Source organism: Heliangelus exortis, chromosome 19, assembly GCF_036169615.1.
Source record: "Heliangelus exortis chromosome 19, bHelExo1.hap1, whole genome shotgun sequence".
Taxonomy (NCBI): domain Eukaryota; kingdom Metazoa; phylum Chordata; class Aves; order Apodiformes; family Trochilidae; genus Heliangelus; species Heliangelus exortis.
The window spans coordinates 6,298,146-6,323,978 of NC_092440.1; the positions used below are offsets into that span (position 1 = coordinate 6,298,146).

At 40.8% G+C, this 25,833-nt stretch overlaps 1 protein-coding gene and 1 long non-coding RNA gene across 6 annotated transcripts in view; both read right to left on the reverse strand.

Moving 5' to 3' along the window:
* The window catches only part of GNB1L (G protein subunit beta 1 like), a 41,691-nt gene extending 27,101 nt beyond the window's left edge, over positions 1 to 14,590 (reverse strand). For 2 of the 5 annotated variants that reach the window (XM_071762682.1, XM_071762681.1), the window contains exon 1: positions 441 to 582. In XM_071762682.1, the coding sequence (XP_071618783.1) occupies positions 441 to 567 (127 nt within the window). In that variant the 5' untranslated portion in view covers positions 568 to 582. Of the gene's footprint in view, positions 1 to 436; positions 583 to 13,954; positions 14,260 to 14,431 lie in introns of those variants that run through there. The other 3 variants (XM_071762683.1, XM_071762685.1, XM_071762687.1) reach the window with 3 other exon arrangements.
* A 4,657-nt stretch (positions 14,591 to 19,247) lies between these two features.
* Positions 19,248 to 25,392, reverse strand: LOC139805205 (uncharacterized). Its single transcript, XR_011729731.1, has 2 exons — positions 23,678 to 25,392; positions 19,248 to 21,763 (listed from the first exon to the last, which is right to left on the reverse strand). It is a non-coding gene; the product is annotated as an uncharacterized lncRNA (long non-coding RNA).
* Between the last annotated feature and the right edge of the window lie 441 nt (positions 25,393 to 25,833).

Below are 25,833 nucleotides of genomic sequence, written 5' to 3' on the forward strand. Positions count from 1 at the left end.
AATCCATGAGCAAGAGCAGCAACCACGAATAATGACAGGACAGCCATCAATATTGATTTCATGTATTTTTCAGTACTACAATCAGATTCTCCATCTGTAACTCAAACTTTAAAAGTATGATAATTTACGGAAAGGAGATTAATTTAGCCATTTTGAGTCAAAGACGTATTTCATAGCCTCATCCCAAATCCTGTATATTGTTAGGATCCCTTTCCCCTTTGAAGACTTAGTGAATGATTGAAGCTTCTACTTTCTGAGAAACAGATAACACAAGACTAGTAATCTGACTCTAAGCCACTGGATAAAGGCAGTTTGTTTCCTCTTAGCCCATCTGTCAACACCTCTTCAGTAATTAGTCCTAATTATTACAAAGGGCTAGCCTCCCATTCGCATTATTAAATCAGAAATAGTATCATAGCCAGGTATCTTTCAACACCTACCAGACTGGCGACCTTCGATTTCATTGAATCTTCTATCAGTATCCGCCTTTGGAAGAGCCTCAGCAGTAATTTTAGCATCAGCTTCAAAGATGCAGATCCCACAGTGGAATTCCAGGGATGCATTCATACACACACCCACATCATGTGACAGGAGAGCAAGCAACACAATTGACCTTTGCATTGTTCTCTAAACTCCTGTGATATAAAACACACATCTCTGTTCTATACAATAGAGCTGGGGTTTTGCCTGCGTGCCCAGAAGTGCTCCTTTGAACTAAATGCTGATATGAAAAATAGCAAAAAAAAAAGTGTCTATGAAGATGAGGGTCAAACCTTTGTTAAGAAAACAATACAACTGAAACTCTTTTTCAGACCAAGATAAATTTGCAAGAAGTAAATAGTAACTAAAAATATGCCTAAAAGTATTTAAGCATGAAGAAAATTTAAAAGGTTTGTTTATTTTTGCCCTATAGTTAAGTACTTCCTCAAAAAAATTGGAAAACAAAAAGGATGATAACATTGAAACTCTCACGGAACCAAAGCTCGTTTTGCAGAGGCTTTAGTCAGTTTTAAACTCCTTATTTGTGTTAACATTTACTTAATGAGGGGGGGAGGAAACAAGGGGGGAAACAAGGGGCAAAAAAAAAGATTCTCTTAAGAACCAAACATTCCATTTCTTTTGATTAAAAGCCAAATATATTCCCCAATAGCACATCTGAGACCACTACTGAGAATTTGCTTATGCTGGATTTCTCATCAACAGCAGAGCAGTATCAGACTACTCAGACACAATGAGCCTACCTGAGCTGCACTGGTAGTTTATGGATTGTGTAAGTATCTATAACAAAAGCTTATGTCCAGAGCAGAGGAGGTACATAAACAATCAAAATCTCCACATGAACAAAGCCCTCATCCACTAATTAAAGCAGAGAATGATTTGTGGATAGGTTTAATGTCTCAATAAATAAAGCATACAAAATATTTTTTTTTTTTTACAAAAGCAAAACAAAAAAAATCCAACTCACTTTAAAGAACAAAACATTTTAAAGAACTTTTCTGTGTCCTATATTAAAGCAAATTAGCAATTTTCTTTTCTTTGCAGGCCTCCTCTAAATGCTACAGATATTGAAAACAAAATATCTAAATAATTAAAAAAAATATATATAAATAATAAAAGAGCTAGCTACTATATAAGAAGCAGTAGTCTAAATATTTAGGGTTTGACAAAGCAATAAGCAGTTTGGGCAGGCACTGGACAGTGTGGATGGGATGCCCCAACCAGCAGGGATGTCACTGCAGCTCTGGGGTGTCACTACGTTCCAGCAACCATGTCCCAGCTACTGGGCCCCTGACCTGTGGATGTGCTTGGCCCAAAGTCCCTCTTCTGTCTCTTTCTCTCAACTTGGCCTACTTGGAACTAACACAAAGACATCTCAGTAGCACACAGTATTGGAGCATGAAGAAACTACTCTGATTCAGCTTCCTGCATACTTGTTGTGCATACCTTCCTGCTAGAGTACTCATGGCACCATACAGCTTCACTGCACCTGGATGGCATTTCACTTCAGATAACTAAAATCCACTGCCAATGAAAATAAACATACAAGCTTAAAATTCATTTTCCAAGCTGTACATTTTCCAAATAAATGCCATGTTAGTAACATGCACAATAACAGGCAGACATTTGACTATCAATGGATCAGACTTTAAAAAACACATTAATATTTCAGGCATCAACACACTTTTTTCTTGATTAGCCTTATGAGAATTCAGTGTACTAACAATAAGAACTTTTCAAAGGAAAACATTGCATGGTTCTAGTAGTGCAGAAAAAAATATCCTACAGAGTCAGACAGCTGGTCCATGCAGCCTAGTATTTTATTTTCAACAGTGGTCTGTTATTTAGAGGTAACAATTGGGCAAAAGACAGAAGCCTGACTACTTTTGCAGTCCATTCCCCCTCACACTCCTCCATGCACAATTAATGTTACAGGGCACATAACTTCACTGTCCATTTGTAGTCCTAACACTTATGAAATTGTCTAATCTCTTATAAGTCTGCTGGTACTATGCCCTTCACTACCTTCTATGGAAAAAAAAATATCTGACCTCTGAGAAAAAGTTCTTCCTTTTATTTGTGTTAATCCTGATCTCCTATTAGCTTCAGTGCCTGCCCTCTAGTTCTTGCATTGTGGGATTTGGAGGGCAACAATTTCACATTCAGCTTTTTAATCACTTTCATGATTTTTTAAGTCCCAGTGATAAATACCTGTCTTTCTCTAAACTAAAAAGTACCAACCTGTTCAATCTCTCCTTATATGACAGTTGTTCCACTTCCCCCTACTGTTGCAGTTGCCATTTTCTGCACCATCTCTACCTCCATGAAATTCACCTGGAAGAGCAAAGAACTGAACATAGCACTCCAGCTGTAAGTCCATTGAGATTTTCCTTAGTAGCAAAATGACATCCTCAATGAGATAAATATTCACTGGCCTCAAAAATCACGTCACTTTTTCTGCAATAGATATAATTCCAGCTAAAACACCTGAAAAAGGAAGTTATTTTTGCTCTCAACAGTTTAGGATTCCTGCTGCATGGCAAGCCAAGAAAGAAAGGGCCAAGTGCAAGTATACTGATCAAGGATCTACATCCGTAAGAAATAGCACAGTATTTGAATAGCACTTCCTGAAACACCTAGACTTCCTGGAATGACTAATTAAAATCCCAGAGGAACTGACAGTGTTGTATTCTCTGTCCCTCCAAGCTTATCAGACTGCTTTCCTATACCACCATGTATCCTTTAGAAAAGCATTTTAAAGGTTCAATTCACTTGACATCAATTCTTGAGAGCTTTGGTCCATTTTTACAGCTCTGTAGCTTCTCCAGTAAACTTGGGCCAAAATCCCTTTTAATACATCTGTTAGCAGCTGTTTCTTTCCATTTTCAACTACAGTCATTTAAGTGGGCTATTTTGCAGTAAAACAGATCCTTCCCTATTTTAAGGTTACTTTGTACTACATAGAAATATCAGAGTAGCAACAGGTTGCCTTTTCCCCTTGATTTTTCATTTCATCTCATTAACTTTCATGGAAGTGAAAGTATTTGGGTGAAAAATAGGCAATGATTATAAAACCACATGTGCACAATGTAAGAGAAGAGAAATCAGATCCCAGCAGAAGAAACAGAAGGAAACATATCTTTGTTCCAGATGCATGAGCCACCCCAGCACTGAGGAGACAGCACTGAAATGTGCATCACTGCAATGTTACCATAGCCCTGCCTCAGCCTTGCTTCTGCCACCACGTGCCCAAGTCTACCAGCAAGAACCTATGAGGACACACAAGCCACATCTGCCAGTGGTCACCCAGAAATGTCTCTGTCTAAAAATGGCAATGAGATGGATGGATCCCATGACCTTTATCTGGCAGTTTTGCCCAAGTGCTAAGAGGAAGATGAGGCCCCATGTTCCCAATGCAGCCTAGCAGGAGGAAATGAGACCTGGATTTGTGACAGTGCTAGCAAACTATCTCTGCAAAGCAGAGTATTCATTTTTAGCTACTACACATTAGAACATTTTATATAAATGTACTTCTGCAGTTTCCTCAGTTCCCACTAAGGTTCAAAATACTTACATTAATTACACAAAGCTCACACCACTAAACTAGTACTGAATTTAAAGAGAATATTCACATAGTGAAGATGTTCATATACATCTGTAACAGCCATGGAACATTAACTTGGCAACTGGGTTTAGCTCTCTCAAACACAAAAGTCATATGTGATTTGTATAAAAACCAGACTATAGTTTAACTTGCAAGGTCTTTGGTATGCTCCTTTTTCAAGTCTGCAAGTACTAGTTTCAGGGAAGAAGTCTGTGCCAAAGTATATTATACCTGCTATGGCAATAAATTCTTCATGGATGAGGTTTTATACATAAATTATCTTCATCTGCAGTCTCTGAATGCTCTTCTAAATTTTATGGGATAATATGAATTATGAGCACTCATGTATTTCTTGTAGGCATAATGTGAGATGCTTTTTTATAATATACGCAACAGATTATGCAAGTGAGTTGTACTTTACACCTTTTTCACACCAGTGTTGAACAAATGTGGTAACACAGACTGGTCATTTGCTTATGAGAAGTGTACAGCCTGCTTTAAAGTTATGCACGTATGAATTAGGTCTAGCTAGGAAAAAATATGAATCACGTGGTTAAACAAAAGCATTAAAAATATCTGAAAGGTTTTCTCTAAACTTTAAAAACTTAGATTTCTTAATCTGTTATTTCTTGGTTTAGTTATTGGTACATTTATGGTTTGGCAAAATAACTCCTTTTAAATAAATTGCACATTTAGAGTGCACAATTTATACTTAATTTAAGCTACCATTGTAATCTTTACAAAACTTGGCTGGATTTCAGCAGCTGGGCTTTAGGTATTTTGCTGGTTCTGCTGGTTTTTTAAAACCCTAGAGATTTGGGAATGGAATGAGTCTGTTCATTGTTATTATTAGTCTTCAGTAAATACTGCTGGTGACCCACTGGAACCTAAATCCTAGCTATTCTTCTATAGATCTGTTGACCACTGGATGCTTTCAGCTTGGTTCATACACAACACTTGCCTCAGAAGCAAAGTTCCAGGTTTCCACTGGTGCTGTAATTTCAGGACTCACTCATAATGTGAACTGGCAAACAGAACCCAGACCCCAGACCTGCAAACTGCTCTGCCCCCACTACCCAAATCAGCTTAGTAATTTCTCAATGGCTTCACAAGAACCAGCCCAGGATCAGCCATTTTTCTGCTATAACACACTCATTTCATGTATTAAACAGCAACAACACTTCAAATTGCACATACACATAGCCACTGAAACCAAAAGGTGAAACAGCAGGAATGGTACAGATGGTATGGGAATGCTTGCCTTGCTCCCAAGACAGCAGGGGAAGGATTGGGCATAAAGTCTCATCAACAAGATCAGACAAAAGAAAAAACACTGAATCATATTAAAGTAATTACCAGAAAATAAGACTTCTGTAAAATATTTGCAATCAGCTAGTTCGAGCCTTCAGGCTCAGTCTTGTATTGGGCTGCATGTAGCAGCACCACCCCAGAAGGTGCTCCAGGAAGAACGGGTGACTCAGAGTCACAGTTCCTCCCTGGCTCCCTTCCTCTCACATGGGAGAACAAATAATTCCATCCCATCCTGAATGTAATGTACTCTCATGTTCCTCCTAACTAGCTTTGTAGTATAAAAAGCTATGGCTCTCCTCCCCTTCTGCTTGCCCTACTTACGTGACAGTGAGGGAAGGATCAGGCACAAAGACCCCATCATCTCCACCCCATCGTCTCTCCCATCTCCCCACAACAAAAAAATACTGCCTAAATCAGCCATATGGGACACATTTACTTCCCATTTCTGCCCTGAGGTGCTACTAGGGACAGGAATAATCTAGCATGGAGATAGCATCAGCATGAAAGAGAATCCTATTTAGGAAGAACATGTCGTCACTGGATAATGATAACCATATTTAATGGGCACAAGCATGAAGCCACAAATTTCAGAGATTTCCCCCATATTTTAAAAAATAGGCTGTTATTATAAAAATGCCCAATTACACCATCAGACACTACACAAAATTTATAGTATAAGATCACTATCATTAAATACTAAGTGCCAATTTCAATTATTTAGCAGTGGAGCAATAAAATAAGCAAGTGCGTCTAAACTGTTATTTTCACAGAGTAATCACAGAATAAAAAGGAGATTAAAAATGACCTGACAGGCTCTTAGACATCCCACGGTGAGACAAGCTTTAAATGCAAGGCTTTTCGGGCCCAGTGTTTCAGTTAAGTTACGCATCCTTCAAATCTACTTCTTTTGCTGCAAGCTTATGGAGGAAATAGTATAAAGGGAAAGAGAAGAGTGAGTGGGTTAGAGCTATCATGTCACTGTAAAACTAGTAACCCGAGAAAAACAAAGGCTTATGTAGAGTCAAAAAATATTAAAGATCTGAAGCTGTAAGACAGTTCAGTCCACAGTGGCTATGTCTTCCCATACTGAAAGACTAGAGCTCTGTTCATTAATGCTGGACAAGCTTGCAAGACTGCATTAATAATAATTTTAATTGGATAAAAATAATTTCAATTTCAAAAATTAGTTTCAAAACATAACCCTTACTAAGAAATATAATCCAAAACATAGGAACTCAAGGATATTCCCAGCAGATATTCTCATAAACTATGTCACACAGTGAGAAAAAAAGACTGCAATATTAAATATTACTTATGCTATTTTTTGGCAAATAGTGATAAAAACAACCAGCAAGAAGGAGCAAAGCCATGGTAAACCAGATGCTGTACTGCCCTTAAACAGGATGCAGTGCCTGCTGTCCTAAACAAGGATACCTCTGTCAGCCAATGAAGGGGAAGTGGCCAGGCCACCTTCCTTCCTTCTTGGTGTAAGTGATGTTGCTTTAAGGCTTTAAGCCTCCATCATAGCTCCAAATTCACCAGGCCCAGGCACTGTCGGTGTGCCAGACTCATCTGTTCAGGGCAAAATACTGGGCAGACGTAGAGCTAGAAGACTTCAGCTCAGCTGTGATCCCTGCAGAAGCTGGCATGGATGACACCAAAATATGCTTTGCATTTGTGAAAAACAGAATGCAGAACACCTCTGTTCATGTTTCTGAAATTTTTTTTTTCTTCTAGGTAGATTTTCAATTAAACAAAAACTGATCTGGAAATGTCCAGTTCAAACTACATGTCCTGTAAACCGCATATGGAAAATTATTCTTTGCTTCCTTACATGCTTATCCTTCACCAAGAACAAAACACAACTTCTTGAAGAACACATTTTGAAGCAGGAATAATGACCAGTCCCAACCCCACAGCTCCATTTCTATTGTATATATAAAAAAAAGCAAAAGGTCTTCCATTAGCTTCAGTGGATGGGAGGGAGTAGGAAGAGTGATGTGTCAAACTGCAGTGGAGGAAGTACACACACCAACTGGAAAAACGGACTATAAAAAACTTTTCTTACACAAACACAGGAGGAAGTAACCAACACCCTCAATTGTTGAAATGAAAGGTTGGGGTCTCTAAGCACACAACAAAAACAAAAAATATAAAATCAAGGAGTCCAGAATGTTTCACATGTTCCCAATTAACTCACAAATTTAAGAGACTTGTTCAGTAAGGTCAAACTTATCAACAGCAGACCTGGTAAATCTTACACAAAGAGCACACAGTACCAGGATAGAGTGGTTGCTTTATGCCTCTGTATCACCTGTCCATGTGGCACAGCACTGTGGACACTCTCTTTCTGCAGCCTGCTGCAAATTAGTTAGAGAGCACTCTGTGCCTGGGACAAGGGATCAGAATGCAAGAGGAAGGCAGGGTGCTGCACTGCAGCAGAACTGTGTTCCCACAGCAAATCACTTCTGCTCCAAGAGCTTCTGTTAACCAGTAGAGTCCCCAGCTGCATGCCAGGAACTTATTTCCTCCAGTCACACAGTAACATGTTCACCCAGCTGGGATCCAACGTGGCATCATCTCACACTTTAGAGGACGAAAGAATCAAAGGGTCTAACACAGGTGCAAGAATAAAAACTAGAGGTTCAGAAGGTCTAGAAGGCCCATTGCAGAACAAAAAATCTGTCACAGCAAATAGCTAAATAATGGCAGGCCAGAAGTGTAGAACTGAACAAGGCAAATTGAGGAAAAAGGGGCAGACAGTGTAGCTGGCTGCACTGATTGTCCCTCTGGAGGGACTGCTACATGGGCCTTTGCACTGGGCAAAACCCACTAGAAACCAGGCTCATACACTTCCATGACCCAAGCAGCAGTCCCATACATCAAGTATTGTGATCCTCAGCAGACATGAAGTCTCTTGGAGAGATACAAACAAAAAGAGAGCTCCCATGGCGATCTACTGCCACTTCAGTAGTCTCATATTTTTCCATTAAGGTAATTTTCCTTACCCATGAAAAAATACTGGCTCATGGCATTTAGCAAAGTCATAACCTACTCACATAGCTCAAACTTGTCAACAATTATTTAGTGGATGCACTCGAGCCAGGTCAGAATATACCTACAAAGTACATAGATTCTACTAATCTTTACAAAATCATTTTTTCCCCAGACATGCACTGTATAAAAAGATATATAACTGACCTCAAATTAGTAGAGGTTTGGCTTTGTAATGAGCCCATAGGTCAAGGTCATTTCACATAAAAATTTCATACATGGTTTTGAACATCCACCACTTACAACTGATTACAAATTAAAACCAAAGAAGACATCACACACTATTCAAGTGGAAGCAGATAGCCCACATCCTCTCCAACTCTCAGAACATGTCAAGTTGTTTTGGAATTTTTGAAAATAACAATTAGGAACACACTGAACACTTCAATAACACAAAGCCACCAATTTGGGATAAAACTGCATTCTTCATCCTCTCCTGATTACTTAGCCAAGGTATGAGCATCGCTTTGCCCAGAACAGCAAAGATACCAGCATAGCTCAGCACTTTAAACACCAGGAGGATCAATATAGAAAAATCAGTCTGCTTTTTCTCTGGTATTAATGGTCAATGCAAAGCAGACCAGAACACTGGGTTCTTTAATACATTTTCTTTATTCTGCAGGAGGCACAAGAAGAGGTTTTTTGATGGGCCATTATCTCTCCAGATTTCAAACTGACAGTCCTAGGCTTTACAGAGGTTTGCACAGACACAGCTCTTAACAGACATGGGGCTGAGCAGCCTCATTCCTAGATGGCTCCTGTTCCTCCACACTCAGGTCTGTGCTCAATTTATCACTTAGTCTCATTGTTCTGGGTGGGTCTGTGGTGTGTATTGCTTCTTTTTTCTACATTAAGAATGTTCATGGGTCTTCTCCACAGCTCACCCTGTGCACACTTAAAATCCTTGATATATCTGGCTTGCAGCTGTGCTTCTTGCACCTCCTAAACACTAACTAGGACTTTTTTCCCTCAAGTAGTCTCATCACTTTCTCAAGGCAAAATTGGCACTGTAGACTGCCAACTGATTCCTGACAATTTATTTGTAGAGCATCAAGAAAATTCTATGTGAATCTAAAAAAAATAAATCATCAAATGCTTATGCAATTCTCCTGTTTCCAGTTCTCAAGTAGTTATTTTTTTGATATTCAAACTCGAATCCTGATGAAACTTGCATTTTAAGGAGAGGTGATTAGAAATTTCATATCAAGAGAACAAGTTGAACTATGCTTCTGAGTATGTATTACAATATATTTTTCGCATCACACCTACTCTACTAAATATACAAAACACTGAGCAAGTGATAGTTTTGTCAGCCACCAGCTAATCAAATGAAAAATTATTAGGCTTAGAAAAATAATAAAAGCAGAAGCCAGCTGTGCATTTGCTGGATGAAAATCCCAGTGTCTCCCATGTTAGCTCATGTGCATTTCAATTTCTGGGAAGAAAATAATGGGAGTTTCTCCACCCTTTCTCATGTGGGCTATAAAACAGATTTATTACCTAGGATATATTCTGTTTTTTCTCCCGAGGAAAAAAGAAAGTGGTGGAACAAGTTCATTTTTTTCCCTTCTACAACTAGGATTTTCTTTATAATAAACACAGAGCTTAATTTTGGTATCATATGGCCCTTCTATTTAATGCTCTGGTCACACTTTTTACCTTTCTAAATCTTGAATTGTAGCATTTTCATTTCAGTGGGGACTCTACAGCTGCTCCAGCTGTCTGAGTGTGAAAAGTCTGCCCTAAGTTCCTAAATGGTATGTTTTGGTTTAGGGGAGGGAAGAATTCTGCTTCAAAGAAATTTAGCTTTGACTGAACAATTACGGAATACGTAAAAAAACCAAAAGACACAATTCTACTCTATGTTTCTTTCCAAATAGTTCTTGCTCAGCTTTACCTCATACCCAACAGTCACCAAGCAGCTCTGGGAAACTTAGGATGCAAGCACAGAGGTCTAGGACAGGGTTGTATCTCATCTGGGAAGGTTTTCCTGTAAAAATTACTATTTTTTTACTGTAATGGCCACCTTCTGACCTTTCAAAATAATTCATGAAAGAGAAAATTTGCTGACTAAAAGATTTTTGCCCTTAGACTCCTAATTTGTTTACGGTATGATGTTACAATTCCAAAGATCTGTGCTGGTAAATCCATTTATAGAAAAGGTGTTTTCCCTTACAACTTTCACTGTTGACAAATGATTGATCATATTTTAAATGCTTCTAAGTCACGACATAGCCTGGATTCTGTAGCTCAGTGTTCTGGAAACTTTCAAGGTTAATAATATACGTCTTTTTAAATTACATCCAGTAATACCTCTTTTTTAAAATAAATCTAGTGACTCTAATATTTGAAGCCTAATCATGCTCTACAATCTACTCTTGGTAACTAGAACCTATTGCTTTATGAATCACTTTTTTTTCAACATGGCAAACCTGACAGGTCTCAAAGTTCCAGTTCTTCCAAATTATCTTATGACATATAAGCATTTACCCTAAGCCTTCGAATGCTTATCGAAACAATTTTTGAAATTATGAGCTATACCATCATTAGCTGCATATAATTAAAATGTACCATAGGAAGCACATTCCTTCTAGTTGTGAAATTATTTTTATTGCTTATGAGCAGCAAAAAATCCACTTTTTATCATACAACTGTGCAAGCATAGAGCTCAAAAGGAAGCTGTCGTGCTTGGGCAAAAATTGTGTAGTGCTTTTGTAGATTTATCTCATTACTTTGTGATTGCTTTTACCACTCCACTGAGATCAACAGTTTGGAAAAAAATAACAACAAAGAAAAAAGCAACAAGTAGCTGAAGTATTTTTCAAGCTGTTACTAATTTGAAACCCTTCATTTGAACTTCCAAGTATATATTTAAGTGCAGTCAAACTGTGTTCTTAAAAATAAAGCATAAATCTATCCACAGACTTCTTTGGGAGTCTATTACACTATTACTGCTTCTAAGATTAACTTTTTTTTTCTTTATAAAGACATAAGCAAACATGCAATACTGTGCTGAGGTTTCAAGGGGGTACAAAGGTATGCATTACAAAAGAGGTGTCCAAAAAGGATCATTCAACCTTTTTTTTTTATCATTACTACATTTAGAATCCAACACAGCTATGACAAGGAATTTATTTCAGAAAAGTGACCATTGTAGCAATTTCCCCCAGTGAAGACAGTGCATGTAATGGAATGTAATTTCAGAAAACCAGTCTTCAGCATTAAATCACCCGTATTAGTTAATTAGTGATGACTGGTTTACAGTTCCTACTGTTCCAATGAAATTGTATGCTGTTATGACTGATCTTGCAGAAAAATAGTGCTCAAATTAAAAAGAAAAGGTATTAAAACACAAAATGTATGATAACCCAATGTACTGGATGATACAGAGCCAAAAAAATCATCTCTTTAGAATGGAAGAACATACATGGGTCAGTAGTTTTTTGCACGAAGAAACTCAGGGTATTCTAAAATGGTCAACGTGGCAGAAAAGACACAATGTGTTCAGTCAACATATCTGCTCCCTAATATGTTACAATTCTAATATTGTAATTCTAATACTTATTTATAAGTCTTTACACCAAATAACCACATGCAGACTATTTATCTGATACTAGAAACTGGCACCTATTCCAGTGCATGCACCAACATAATTTCCATCTGCAGAAGCTTCATAACTGATAATAAGACATCCAAGCCAGAACACAGATTTCCTGATCACAAGTATATTTTTATAACAAGAAAAAACTAGTTTACCTGCAAATCAATAATAGCAATGATTAAAAACCAAAAAGTTACTCCAGTAGTTTCTTTAAAATGTAGTAATTTAGTTAAAAAGAAAACATTCTCTATATTCCGTATAACTTACACAGACACAACAAATTAATGAGACACTTTGTAGTCACAAAGCCCCCTCTAAAAGCCTCACAAAAATGCTGCTATAACTGGCACTTGGTGGAAGGGACTTGGGAAGAATGACAAGGCACAAAAAGCCTGTGCTAGAAAGCATGGAGAAGTGCTCTTCAAAATGATTCCCAGCAAATTCCCAGAGTAAAATTTAAACACAGTTTACCAGCTCTGACATCTATTCTTGCCAGAGCACACACCATGCCCGTTTTTTATCTTGTTCATTTCAAAATCAATCTATTGGATCTGGACACTGTTATTTCCTCCTGTAAAGTGACACATTTAGGAGCTGTATAAGGCATTTTCTTCATTTCAAGCAACCAGAGCTATTGAGAAGAAAATTATACAACAGAAGAATCCACATGTCAGATATCAGCATGCAGATGTCATCAAAACACTGCACGATTATCTTCAGAATGCCAGCTAGGCTCATAAAACGCTACATAGCCAGCAAAGCTCCCCTGCTGAAAATACCTGTAACACAGCCTAGGTATGCCTCACGCACTCGCTGACCGTGCAGCTCCGCTGCAGAATCAGGCTGCCAGTAGAGGGAGCAGAAGCAAGTAAATAAACTCCGCTACCCGAAAACAGCAGCGCTGCCGCACAATTAACGAGAGGCTGCACACCCCGGTTATGTGTATGGGAAGACGGATGAGCTTTTCTTTCGGTTGATCTTTTTCTTTCCTCTTCAATGGATCATTCAGTTAAAAATCCATTCGGACAAGATTTTCTCAGTTTTCTTACAGTAATCATAGTAAAATCCTAGCGTGCAGTCAACCTGTTGAACTGAGGTTAGGTTTTTTAGATTTCCATAGGCTACACCCGAACGTAAGTTTGCAATATGAAATGACAGGGTATTAATCCTAGAGTTACAGACTAACCCTGCACGAAAAGGACCTGAGGAGGTCTGCAATCTCATCTCCAGCTCAAAGCAGGGTCAGCTACGAGATGAGACCAGACTGATCAGAGCTCTACCAAGTTGATAAATTCTCTGTTTTTGTATTACTATATGGTAGATATAGTAGAATGCTATACTTTTACTATATTTTACTTTTGTAAATGCTTTCAACTGAGGGATATTAAAACACTTAAAATATCACTCATCAACAGGTCTTCCTGAGGACTGCCATTAAAATTTTGCAGATGGCAGGGGGAAGGCACAGTGGAAGCACTGACCCACTTGAGGCTGTGCTGTCCATGTACAGAATTGGGTTCGAAATTCAGTAGATGCATTTCCCAGCTTCACCTTAATCTGCAGTGTTTACATAAGCTTGTTCACTATCACCTACTTTTAACTACCTTAAAACCAATCATTTCTATTGGTCCTAAAAGATAAGCACTGGGATTATTATGGAAGAGTAGTAAAAGGCAATACATTATAATTGTAAAATCCGTAACAACTAGGTTTGGTATTTATGGCTCACTGATACGAAACACTTGATATGGTGTATTCTGAACTCAAAGCACGAGGCATTAGTGTTACAGCTACCAGAATAGACCTTGCTGAGAAACTCCCTGAGGCAAAGACTGAGACAAACTTAAATGCAATTAAGTCGATGCAGAAGCTAATCAAAACATTACTTTTCTCTGGCAGAGAGAGACTTCACATCAGCTACAGACGCTACATCTCGCTCTAGCACTGGTCCCGTCCGTGGCGTCTTCCCGGCCCAGGGGCTCCTCCGGCCAGGTCGCACCCCAAGTACCCCTTCCAGTCCCGGTAACCGGGACGGGACGGGACAACCCAAGCGCCACCGCCGGTCAGAGCGGCCCCGCTCGCTGCCGCCCGTCAGAGGAGACGTGAGGAGAATAACGGTCGCACCGGCGCGTGCCCCGCGCGGGTTCTACCGCAGGCCGCGCACGCGGCGGCCAGTGGCGGTTGCTCCGCCGTTGCCGTGGCGACGCCCCGCGCAGGCGCACGCCCCGCCCCGGGGCCTGAGGCGGCCCAGAGGCGGCCCAGCGCTGGTGAGAGGGGCGGCCCGAGCACTGCGAGTCCCCTCTGCCGGCGGGGCCGTTCCCCCTCCCCCCCCCTCCACCATCTCCTCCCCGCCGTCAGCTCACCGAGCGCCGCTCCGCCTGGCGGGGTGGGAAGCGTGGCAGCGATGATTCGGCGCTCTTCCGCTGTCCCTGCAGCTGCCTCCCGGGAGCCAGGCAGACGCAGAGGAACGCCGAGCGCCAGCCTAATGCCCGCCGGCCGCTCGTGACGTCACGGGGGCAGCGGGAAGGTGCGCGTGCGCGCTCCCTCACCTCTGCCCGCTGCGGCTCCCGCGGACACCGGGACGGCGAGGGAGCGGGAGCAGTGCCTTGGTCAGGGACCCATCAACCCTCTCCAGACAGGCTCGGAGCAGGCACGGACACTTGGCAGCTCTGCAGAAAGGCAGAGTCTCCCGCCTTAAGCACCCCCTGTTGCTCTCCAGCTGGAGGGAGGCAAATAAAGCAGAAACTTTCTTCTGTCACCGGGCTAGGAGGTGAAGGTTTTGTCATTTCCATTCCTTCTCAGAAGGCTGTATTGCTAAAATTCCAGCTAAAAAGACTGGTACCTCAGAAAACTTTTCAGTTTTTCTGCTATTTTTGCCCACGAAGTCAGAGCGTCTTTCTAAGCTAAATTACACCTAGAGTCGTGCAATGCCTGAAATAAGTGCGATGCTCCTCCGCTTCTATTGATACAAAAAAGGACATGGAGATACTTTGTGAGTCTGTGAAGCTAAATCTGGGGCTTTTATATACTTAACAAACCCCTCATCAGATCTTACTAATTCCTAAATCTTTCCTATAAAGGGCTCTTAAATGGCATTCAGAGGTTATGAAAACAGTAGTCAATGCCTCTCATCATTAGGTATGTCCTAAGTACAGAGAAATACCTTCAGTATTGAATAATGCACAAATACAACCCTGTACTTCCCTGTGTTTTGCTGGAGTGATTTGAAACAAGATATTTAGAACAGATCATTGCTATAAAACACTATGCAGAATAAAACCACATGTGCAGTACACTTTGAGGTCCTTAATTTGTTAGAGCAAAATGTTTATTAGAATATAGTACAGCTAATTTTCCCTACAGTTGCCTTGAAAATGAAATAGCCTTTTCACAACACAAAGATAATGAGTTATTTGGCAAGATAAGGTTGTTACCAGAATTCAGGAATGACAGAATCTAATTAATTTAACATGAATTAATGGAAGATCAAATTTATTACAGTTGAATGCAATTTGTAATTGAAAGTTCCACTACAGTGCACGTTTTTACATGTTATCTCCCATCAGGAAGATCTCAAAAGAGCAGATTCTCCCTTTTAAACAGCAGCAATATATGTTTGTTGTATCACCAATAACTCTTTCCTTATGTGTTTGCTGCAGGGAACTTCAGGGACCAGCAGCCCAGTTGTACAGCAGCACCTGTGCTCTTGCTCTTTCCCACAGGGAGCCATCTGCTTTGTTGGGCTGCCTCTTCCTTTTTACTTGTTCATCCCTTTTCCCATTTTTTACTCTTTTAGGGGATCACCCCTTTTTTTTTTTTTTTTTTTTTTTTTTTTTGGGTGGGAGGAATGAAATCAGCCCTCTAGTCAAATAAACCTTTCAACCTCCTATCTTCAAAATAAACACTTTTATTGTGGACAGTCCAAGCTCCTTAGGTAAAGCCTTAGGTCTCAAATCCAAAAGACACACTGTGTCCTTTTAATAATTTCATAGTGGAAACCCTTTATTTGCCCATTCCTGTGGTGTTATGGAGGTTTTCAATGATTCTGGTTTAGGTTTCGGGATTAGGTGAAACCAGAGTGCCTTAAACCTCTTTAGAGGTTTGGGATTAGGTCTGCATCAGGCCTAATACAGCCTTTTTGTGCAAGGCTAAATTAAATGGCAGGAATATTTGTTGTGCACTGATTCACAGGTGTTTGGCAAAATACCAGAAAACATAAAGGAACCACTGGAAGAATCTTGAAGGCAAAGCCATCGAAACATGAGTATTAGCTAAGTACTGCAGTATCACTTGCAACTGTGGGGTCTTTCAGACTGCTTCTAAGTGATTTTAAGCATGGATATCATTTTTATGTGTCTCTCACATTAATGTGAGTAAACTGAAGATCTGTCATGCAAATGGATCATGGATTTTTATTTGGGTATCACATTCTGGTAATTGCTGCCTGTTTTATAGCAAATGTATATATTAAAGTTTGTCAAACAGCTGATATCACTGAAGCTCCATTGTTTTATTTTACACACAAATGTAGACACAAATTCCACTCCTCCTCTGGGGTATGCAGTGCCCTGACAGAATATGCTAAGTCACAAGGAGAACAGCACAACAGATTTAAACCTATTGTTAAACCACCACCGTGCCTCACTTAGGAAGCAGACACATTTACCTTGTTGATGACTATGGACTAATTGGAGGAGATTCATACTATAGGTTGTCTACTGTGGGGCATTTCAGCACTTTTCAGGGGATCCAATCTTTAGTTGGGATATTTTTCCTCTATGTGCTCAGCTTTGTAGTCTGTAATACTGGCAAGGCCTGACTAACTGGCCATACCCCTAGGTGCTGTCTGAGCTGAGCAGATTTCATCAAGCAGAACGAAGAGCAGCTCAGCCCTATAGCCTCGTGATCTCTGCAAACTGCAGCAGCTGGTTTGGCTGCATTTGTAAGGAAAAGCTGAGCTTCAGATGCCTGGTTCTGTGAAGCTTGGCCCAGGTATCAAGAGGAGCCAGATACACCAAAATCAGTTACTACCTGAGCATACCTATCTCCTTGTCCCAGAGCATTCCTTTTACTGCTTATGTGCCTGTCAGCCCTCTCCAGAAAAATGTATTTTGAATTTATTTCTTTCCAAAGATGGGAAGATTTGAAATTCAGTTGTAGACTTGCCTGTATTTAGAAAGTTGACCACATCTCAGAATCACAGGGCTCCTCTGGGGTTTTTTTCCATGCCAACAATGAGTTCTCTTGCAGGAGAGCTTTTTGCATTCCTATGGCATGTCTTCTGATCAGCAATGCATACAGCCAGATTCTGTCTTCTCATGTCTGCTTGCAAAAGCAAAACAGAAATGGTTACAACAACTTTCAAAAGAATATGTCCCCTCTGATCAGAAGAGCTGTAAAAGTAAGAGGGAGGCTAACTAGAAGTATTTAATAATCTTAGACTCTGTAAAAATATTATTTATGGCTTAAGAGTTACACAAGGATTGAGCTTCAAATGTAAGTTCTTTCCCTCTTTAATGGTGCATGGAGGGAAGAACAAGAGAGAAATGTTCCAGTCAAGGACAAAATCATAAAATAATGAGGAGAAGAAGAATGAAATGAAAGTATTAGGGGCCAAGGGAGTCTGAGTGGGAGTTTGTCTTCATACATGATTGATCTAAACTTGAAAAGGAAAAAAAATAAAGTCTCCTCACCCTTAAATGAGATGGTTATTTGAGCATAAATAACAGTCTCATGTCAAATATGCTGCTATTTCCAATGGAGTCTTTTCACTACAAAACCACAACATTCTTAGCCCTAATCTCCTCAGATAAAACAATACAGCTGGTGGCTGTGAATCAGCACTTTGAAACCAACCTTTGAAAATCGCAACACATTCAGGGCAAAGAGAAATGGAGGAGACAAAGAGCTGCTGTTTATAGAGCTTTGCAAAGTGCAGCCCCACCTTGCTTGCTTGGAAACATTCTGTAACACCCGAGAATTGTTTTTCTCTCTGGGTGGGAAGTCCAGATCCACACAGCCACCTCGAGGGACGGGGGCTATTGATGTATCTGTGTGTTTAGTCCCACACTAGGCCCAGCTGTCACTGAAATCAGGAGCAGTGAAACACCAAAATCCTCCTGCATGCTTCAGCCTTGGCTTATTTTACCTCTGAAAACTGCAAAGCACTCTCACCAGAAATCTGGAGGGGTCTTTGCATTTTTGGAGCTCATGGAAGGTGGTGGGTTTTTCCAAGCAGAGAAAAGGAAAAAAGGTACATGACAACATCAAATGGAGACTTGCTCAGCTCCAGTTGGGGGATGAAGGGTGAGGTGAGAACAAACAGCTGGGCTCCCCATGCAAAAATGAGCCACTTCTCCACTTCTCCTTGCCAACTCGTTTGCAACTACATGGCCATGTCCCCTCCCTTGTGCTAACTCAAGAACTCATCTGAGGAGCATCAGGACTGATGCAAAGCAGGAGCATTGTGCCAGGAAAGCAGAGGGCCTGGGAGGGAAAGTGATTAGACTGGAAAAGGCCTGCCCTGAGTGGTGCAGGCACCCAAAGGAGCAGGACAGCTGGGACACAGAGGTTCCCATCCAGCCAGTGACACTTCTCTCTGTGTCCAGCTGCAAAAGCCCGTACTTTTGTTAAGTCAAGATGAAAACCTTTGATCCAAATATCCCCAGTTTTCAGGGATTCCAAACTCAAGTGGAAAAACAATGATTTCATCCTAGCTTGAAACACAGCCTCACACCTTTGATTTCTGATGACAGATCATTTTTCTTTGGGTGGGGCACGTGGACAGCATCAGACACCTCATGTCTGGTTTAGACAGACCAACCAAAAGGCTTAAGTGGACACACACACAACCAGCAGCATGTGATGGGATTTAGTGCAAGGAAATAAAATTCTCTGCCCCACCTCCTGAGCTTATCCTTTAAAGACCAGTCCTGTGCTCACAGCTGGAGTTTATGTGAGTCCTGCCTTATTAATTAAGTGTAGCCAGTGCCTTTTCCCCCTGAATTCCAACAGAAGCAATTAGAAAGCAGATACTTCACACGTAACAGCTGGTTCATTTAACACCCTCCCACTATTTGCTCCCCTCCCCCCAGCTAACTCATTACCCCCTTTTCCCTCCTCTCCTGTAATGGAGACTAAAATAAAGGTGGCAAAACCAGGGGCAGCAGATAACCATAGTCTTACTAAAAATAATCTATTTTAATGCTGAAAGCAGAGGTGTGTTGAGAGCACACTGCTGAGCAGGGAATCAAAACATTAACCTAACAGATGGGAAAAAGAGCCTTGGCTGTCTACTGTGTCCTCCCTTAAAAGGGGATTTGTATCAAAGTAGCAGCATATTTCTTCACTGCAGGCTGTTGATGTCATTAGATCAAGTCTCATTTTTATTTAACGCCAGAGTTAAGAGTCACATAAAATTGGCACAGGTGAAGGCACCAGGCCCATTAAGTTGTGCAACGTGACTCTCTGGGAATTTTTTGAATGTTCGTGCATCTCCAGTTTATTTATGCCTGGGCAAGCCAGCCCCAGAGCCTCTCTTCCCTGTTTCCCAGTATGAATACAGCCTCAATCCTGCCATTAGGTCTGTAAAAAATCCATGCAATCCACTAAAATTCCCCCACTCCCAGGGAAGATCTGGTTACAGGAAGGGCAGTCCTGCCCCTCTCTGTGTTACATCCATCACTGGGAGATGCTATGGACTTAAAATTAAACTCACAGACAAAAATACCCAGTGTAGTACCAAAAGAGAAATCTGCCCTTGCCAAACAACATTAAGTGCATGTTCTGCTCCCAAACAGGTACTCCAGAGGCTTGCTCTTGATTTAAGGCAAGTAGAGCTTTTCAGAGGGAAACCAGGTTAAGAGGAACAGAGATTAATTTGCATCTGCAAAACACTTCTGAGACAGGGTAGTAATTCCAGTATATTTGAGGCAAAGGGGTGTCAAGAGTCATAACATTTCTTTTCCTAGCGTGGCTGGCAATTTTTAATGTAGAATTTATAGGTAAAATAGAGATCTGGTCCCACGCGGGGCATCTGTTCATGACATCAATAACAACAATAACAACACAAGAGACAGCCAAAGTACCCTGGTGCTCCAAGATTTATCTGGTAGATGTTTCCTTACTGATCCTGAAATCAGACAGCACTGAGAAGACATTTTTGGTTATAATATGTGGACGATTTAGATCTAGCCATAAACTTTCCATTTCCTTCCTCAAAGTGCTAGCAGTCAGAGAGGCTGCTATCGCAGCTCTCCATCCAGATGTTTACCACTTTTATTACAAAGTTTCAGGAAGCTTACAACACATATATTCTACAGCTGCATTACGAGGCAGCTACCTAACAGCTACATTACAGACAGGGAGAGCAAGTTAGGAGGGATAAAATGATCTGCCCAGCTTCCCACAAGGCAACACAGGTGTGGTGAGAAATCCAAACTCTCAACTTCCAATCTTTGCTGTGTTATACTAATCTGCCTATATACTTTGCTGTAAAAAAATAAAAATAAAAAAAAATCATCATGTCAGTAACACATCTGTTGGTAACTAGGATAGGTACTCCCAACCACAGAGGAAGAGCAGCATATTCTAGAAAATATTACAGCTGAACCCCCCTTTTAATTTTTCCTGGCTCTTTCTAGAAGGAGAAAAATAAAAGGGAAGTTCACCCCTTTATTACTGCAAAGGCTTCAGCTAATGAGAGCAGAAATCACATTTAAACTTTGGCAGTTAGTAGTAAACACTATTATTAAAACTATAATAAGATCAGCTAATGTATGAAATATTAGTGATGTCTGAGCACAAAGTGGAGCCCTCATCTCTTTAGTTAAAATTACAAAATGATTAACAGCCCAATTAAAAACATTTTTGTTTTTGACATGATAAATTATACTTTATCTACCTATCTGTAGATATAATTGATTATTTTATCCGTTTGCTGTTGGCTGTCATTAAAAAAGACAGATACCATGGCTTTCTGGCCTCTTTCCTGCTGAGAGAAAGAACAAATCCTGCTATTAACGACAGACAGCATCATTATGAAAAAATTCCATTTGCCACTAGGCAACATAGTCAAGTTCCAGTAATTATTGTATTAGTCAAGCCGTTGAGAAGTTCCATAAAATTGAGAGAGTTTTTAAGGAGCATTCAACGTTATTTGGCAACTTTTGTGATGTAACAATTAAAACCATGCTTCAGGCCTCAGAATGTGCAGGAGATTGCCAAAATCAGATAAAACCCTAGAGGGCCCCTGACTCGCAAAGAAAAAAAAAAAATCAAACTGTTTACTTTTAGGATCAGACATTCATCAACATTTGGCTTTTGTTTCAGCCAGTGTCAGATAATAACAGCACCACGTTTTCAGTCAGTTCCTAACAAAACTCTACACAGTTTGATGTCAGGCCTCTGAGAGTTAGCTGAGGCTGACACCAGCCTCTCCTCAGAAGGAAATCTTGTGAGAGCTGATGATACCAACTGTGCTTGGCAGATCAGACACCTGAGAGGACTCAGCAGTACCTTCTGGAGTAAATCATGTCTGTTCTCCACCAGTGAGTATCAGGAAATCATGGGGGAGAAGTGCAAGTTATTCCTTCCTCTCACATCTAGGAGTTGAGCCAGGTAACACCTCAAATTGTCAGGGCTCCAGGGAATAAAGCAGAAGTGCTGTCCATGTACCCCATTAACCTGTCAAGGAACTGTTAAAAAAAATATTTTGAAAATAACACTTTAAAACTGCCAAGGGAAATAGCTACTGAACCAACTTATGGCCAAGTTCTACTCTCTACGTCTCTACTGAGTGATGTTAAGAAATAATGATTTACAGTATTAGAAATGAAGGTGAAAAACCAAGCTTCTACAGTCATAGGTGAAATTGGTTATGAATGCAAAACTGGTTTATCCTAATGCAGACTGTAGGAACCACTTCAAGAGCACATCTGTTTGTAAAAGGGATTGATCTCCCCAAAATATTGTGCCCAAGTCAGGAAGTCTCCAGGCATCAAAGAACTGTGATGGGAGCAGTAGTTTCCAAGGCAGACAAAAAGAGCTGGGATCTGAGCACAGGACAAGGAGCTGTTGTCACTAGGGAACAGCTGTAGGGCAGGGTTTAGCACTAGCATTCTGCCAGTCTCCACCTGGAACATGCTGTACCAAGTAGGACAGATAAAAAGATACACTGGAGCCTGCCATAATGTGGCCTTTCATCACACAGCTCCCAGATTGGAGATGGCTGCCAACTGCTAGGGCCTGCTGACCTATTTAATAAAAACCAAACCCACAACTCTTAGCAGTCATGGCTTCTATCTGATTGAAATGGGAACAGCAGCACCACAGGCCATGGACCAGCCACCTGTGGCACCTGGGCAGCTCTTGAGCCATATGTTGCATTGCCAAGGCAAAGGCAGGAGCTCAGACTTGTGAGTGAGAGGGTGTGTGACAGAAAAGCTGCTACTTTCTCCCAGGTCTGAGACCTACCCTGCTGCTGTGCAGGGTCAGCATGTCTGAATCCCACTTTGCTCAGGATTCAGCAAAGGCTGGAAAGTACTGCCACATTTTCCAGCACATTCAGCCTCCAGTTAGGGTCTGGCAATTGCTAGGGTGTGGTGAGACGTGTTGCTATAAGAAGTATAAAACCCTCAATCACCAACTAGCTGCTTGTTGGGAAACAGCATTGCCTTGCAGTTTTCTTCAGCAGAGCTAAAGCATATATTGTGGTAGTATTAAATTTTCTTGCATTTGGCACTGTCATCTAAAGTGAAGCATTCTAGGTCAGCTCAAGAACTTCGGTCATTTTCTGTCACTATGGAGAATGAAAATTTCAGCTCTTATTCTTCAGTTATATGAGTAAATTGTGCCGAATTTTCAACACAGAACCATAGAATTGGTTTGGTTGGAAAAGACCTTTAAGACCATCAGATCCAACTAGTGCCAGATGAAGGCTTAGAAAGTTTTTTAAATATATGTTCTTTATTGGTGGTAAATTTTTTATTATTAAAAGAATTACATTACAACATACTTACACAAGTACTAGACTTAAGGCTAAACTTAAAAAAAAAAAAAAAATCAACTGAAAAAGCTACATTCCTAATAATTTTTTGTTAGTCCCTCTGGATTACATCTGAGCCATGAGTGAGAAAAATGCACACCCCAGCACACAGCAAAGGAAACTCAGTGACAAAACAGAGACTGGAGAAGATTGCCAGTGTGCTGATTGTGCGTATTGCTGAAAACAAGACAAACTCATTCAAGAAAGTGGATAACTTGGCAGTGGAATTGTGGGGACTTTGGATCAAGAGCTACAAAGAAGGCTAAACTCCCTGATTCAGCCAACCCCCCTTAGACCACTCCTGCAGTTCTTCTGTGGACTGCAGGAACAAGTCTGCACAATTCAACCAGTTTCCAGCCCAGCCTAGCTGTTCAGGCTGGAGTTTGTAAGTGCTTGCATCTTCCTTCCTTTGTGCCAGCTGGCTGGTGTTGCTGTTCAGAAGGATGCCAGATGGCTAGTACTTCAGCTAACATGATTTCCAGATAAACTGATTTTAGTAGCTACCACTAATTAAAATTAAAAAAGCTATAAAAAAGACACAAGTTTATCACCTGCTAACACATACCATGGTTGTCTCTTGGTCAATTGGCATGCAGTAGACAGAGACGCAGACTTCTCTTCTACACCACCAGTGTCCAGAGGAAAAAAAATGAGATTAGTCCATCTGCTAAAGCTATCAGGCCCTTTGTGCTTCGGTGTACCGGTTCCTACTTATAGGATCCAGTGCCCTCTACTGAGCAGAACCAAAAAAAGCATTAATGTCTCCCAGGCCCTGCAAATTTACTGTCAAGGTACAGCAGTATTAAAGCTGAACAGTTGGAAGTCTTCCTCTCCATGCCCACTCATGCACCCCTTGCTCCATCTGCCACCAGTGTTTCCAGGTTACTGTAAAGCAACACATGGAAAGTATCGAGGAACTTGCAAGGGCTAGAGAGCTGTCAGAAGAGTAACATGTCACTTTCTGGAAGGGGAAATCCACACGGACATATGGTAGTTGTGAAAGGAGCTGGACTAGCAGCCTTGGCAGGCTTGAGTCGAAGAGAAACGTTGTTGCTTTGCCTTGATCTGTATTTACAATAAACGCCTCGGCTCCAGCTCCGCGTTTTATCTGGGAGCAGCCGCCGGTGTTTCTGTGACCAGGTTCCGTCTCATTGCTGCACTGACACATTTACACACGGGCTGGGGCTGGGGCCCGGGCAGCTGTGAATAAGGGGCCATATATCAAGAGAGGAAAAAGGGATGCTAAGATGAATTTTATGAAATATTTTCCATTTTTCTTTGAATGGTTGTGCATTTTGCTGTGGCCCATTTGGCACTCACTCAGCACTTGGACACTTTGCTCCACGCAGTCTTGCCTATATTTCTAATTGTGTCTACATGCCAAGCCTAGCCCAGTACCTGAGGCAGCCCACAGGGAAATGAAGGTTCAAAAAAGAGAAAGGTGGGTGGGAGGGAAATTTCCTGCCCTTCAACAGCATGTGCCACAGGAAAGAGTATGATGTCTGGTAAGTCACCAGTCTTTCCTGATTCCTGCAGGACACAGGCTGTTGCATTTTAGATCTGAATGCCAAACTGAGAGGAATGATTTCCACTACTTTGTGAGAGAAAATAACCAAGTCCCTTTTGTAATTCAAGGAGGTCATATAATCGTTAATTTCTTTTTTGGGCAATGGAAGGGTTAATTCCTTACAGTGTTGACTTAATCCTTTCCTTTTTCTCTGTGGCTGACTAATAGGTTAGATGTGTTGACTCTATTTCAAAAGACAAGCTTTGGACATAATATTAATGATATTGTATGTGCAGTAACATTAGAAAACAAACACAGAGGCACCTGGGGAGTCTGAAGGCATCTTCTGGCCTTTCTGGGCTGACAGCACAGAGTGGCCCTCCAACATTTCCATGTGGAAAAACATTATCTAGCACAAGAGAGTTTACTTTGAGTGACCCTGTTGCCTTTCAAACAATGTGAAGTCAGGACCATTGTGAAGCTGAAAACTTGTTTCATAAGAAAAGACCATTGCTCAAGGCAGCCAAAGAAGGGGAAAAATAAAAAAGGAAGACAGAGAAGCAATCAGAAAGTAAAACTGGACTTTTGAATGGAATAACTGCTGCTGTCTTTCTTCTGGCATTGATATCCTAGCAAGTTTCCCCCCCCCCTTTTTTTTTTTTTCTCCAGACAAAAATAGGAAAAGCACTGATTGTTTATTCCTTTGTCTTAGAGCCCCATTAGCACAAAAGAGCTGATGCAAATACTTATCCAAGGCTCAAGTTCATCCCACTGGGATGCAAGAACTGCATGCTTCCTTGATAACTTCTGTGAGATCCAAACCAGCATGTGGACATCCTTATTTCCCTCTGTTGTCTATTTACAAGGTTTAAGGAAGAGAATCCAAATTCCAGTTATGTCCCCTTGGTATGGTGGGAAAGCTGGGTAAGCCTAATTGATCACTTGTAGATACTACTTACCACAGATGTATACAAGGCCTTGGTATGGTTCAAGTCTCACTTCAAAGACTTCTCAGGCTTTGTGCAAGTGTCCCATCCTCAGGTGTCATAATACAGTCAAAATAAATTAGATGCCCTACTGCTGCCAAAGCATAGATTGTTCTCATACAGCTGTGCTTAAATGGAGCTCAATCAAGGCAGTCTTACCTTGGATAAATGACTAGCAGCTCCCAGGAACAGATCTTTTCCAGTGAGTAAAACATCTCTCAGCACTTT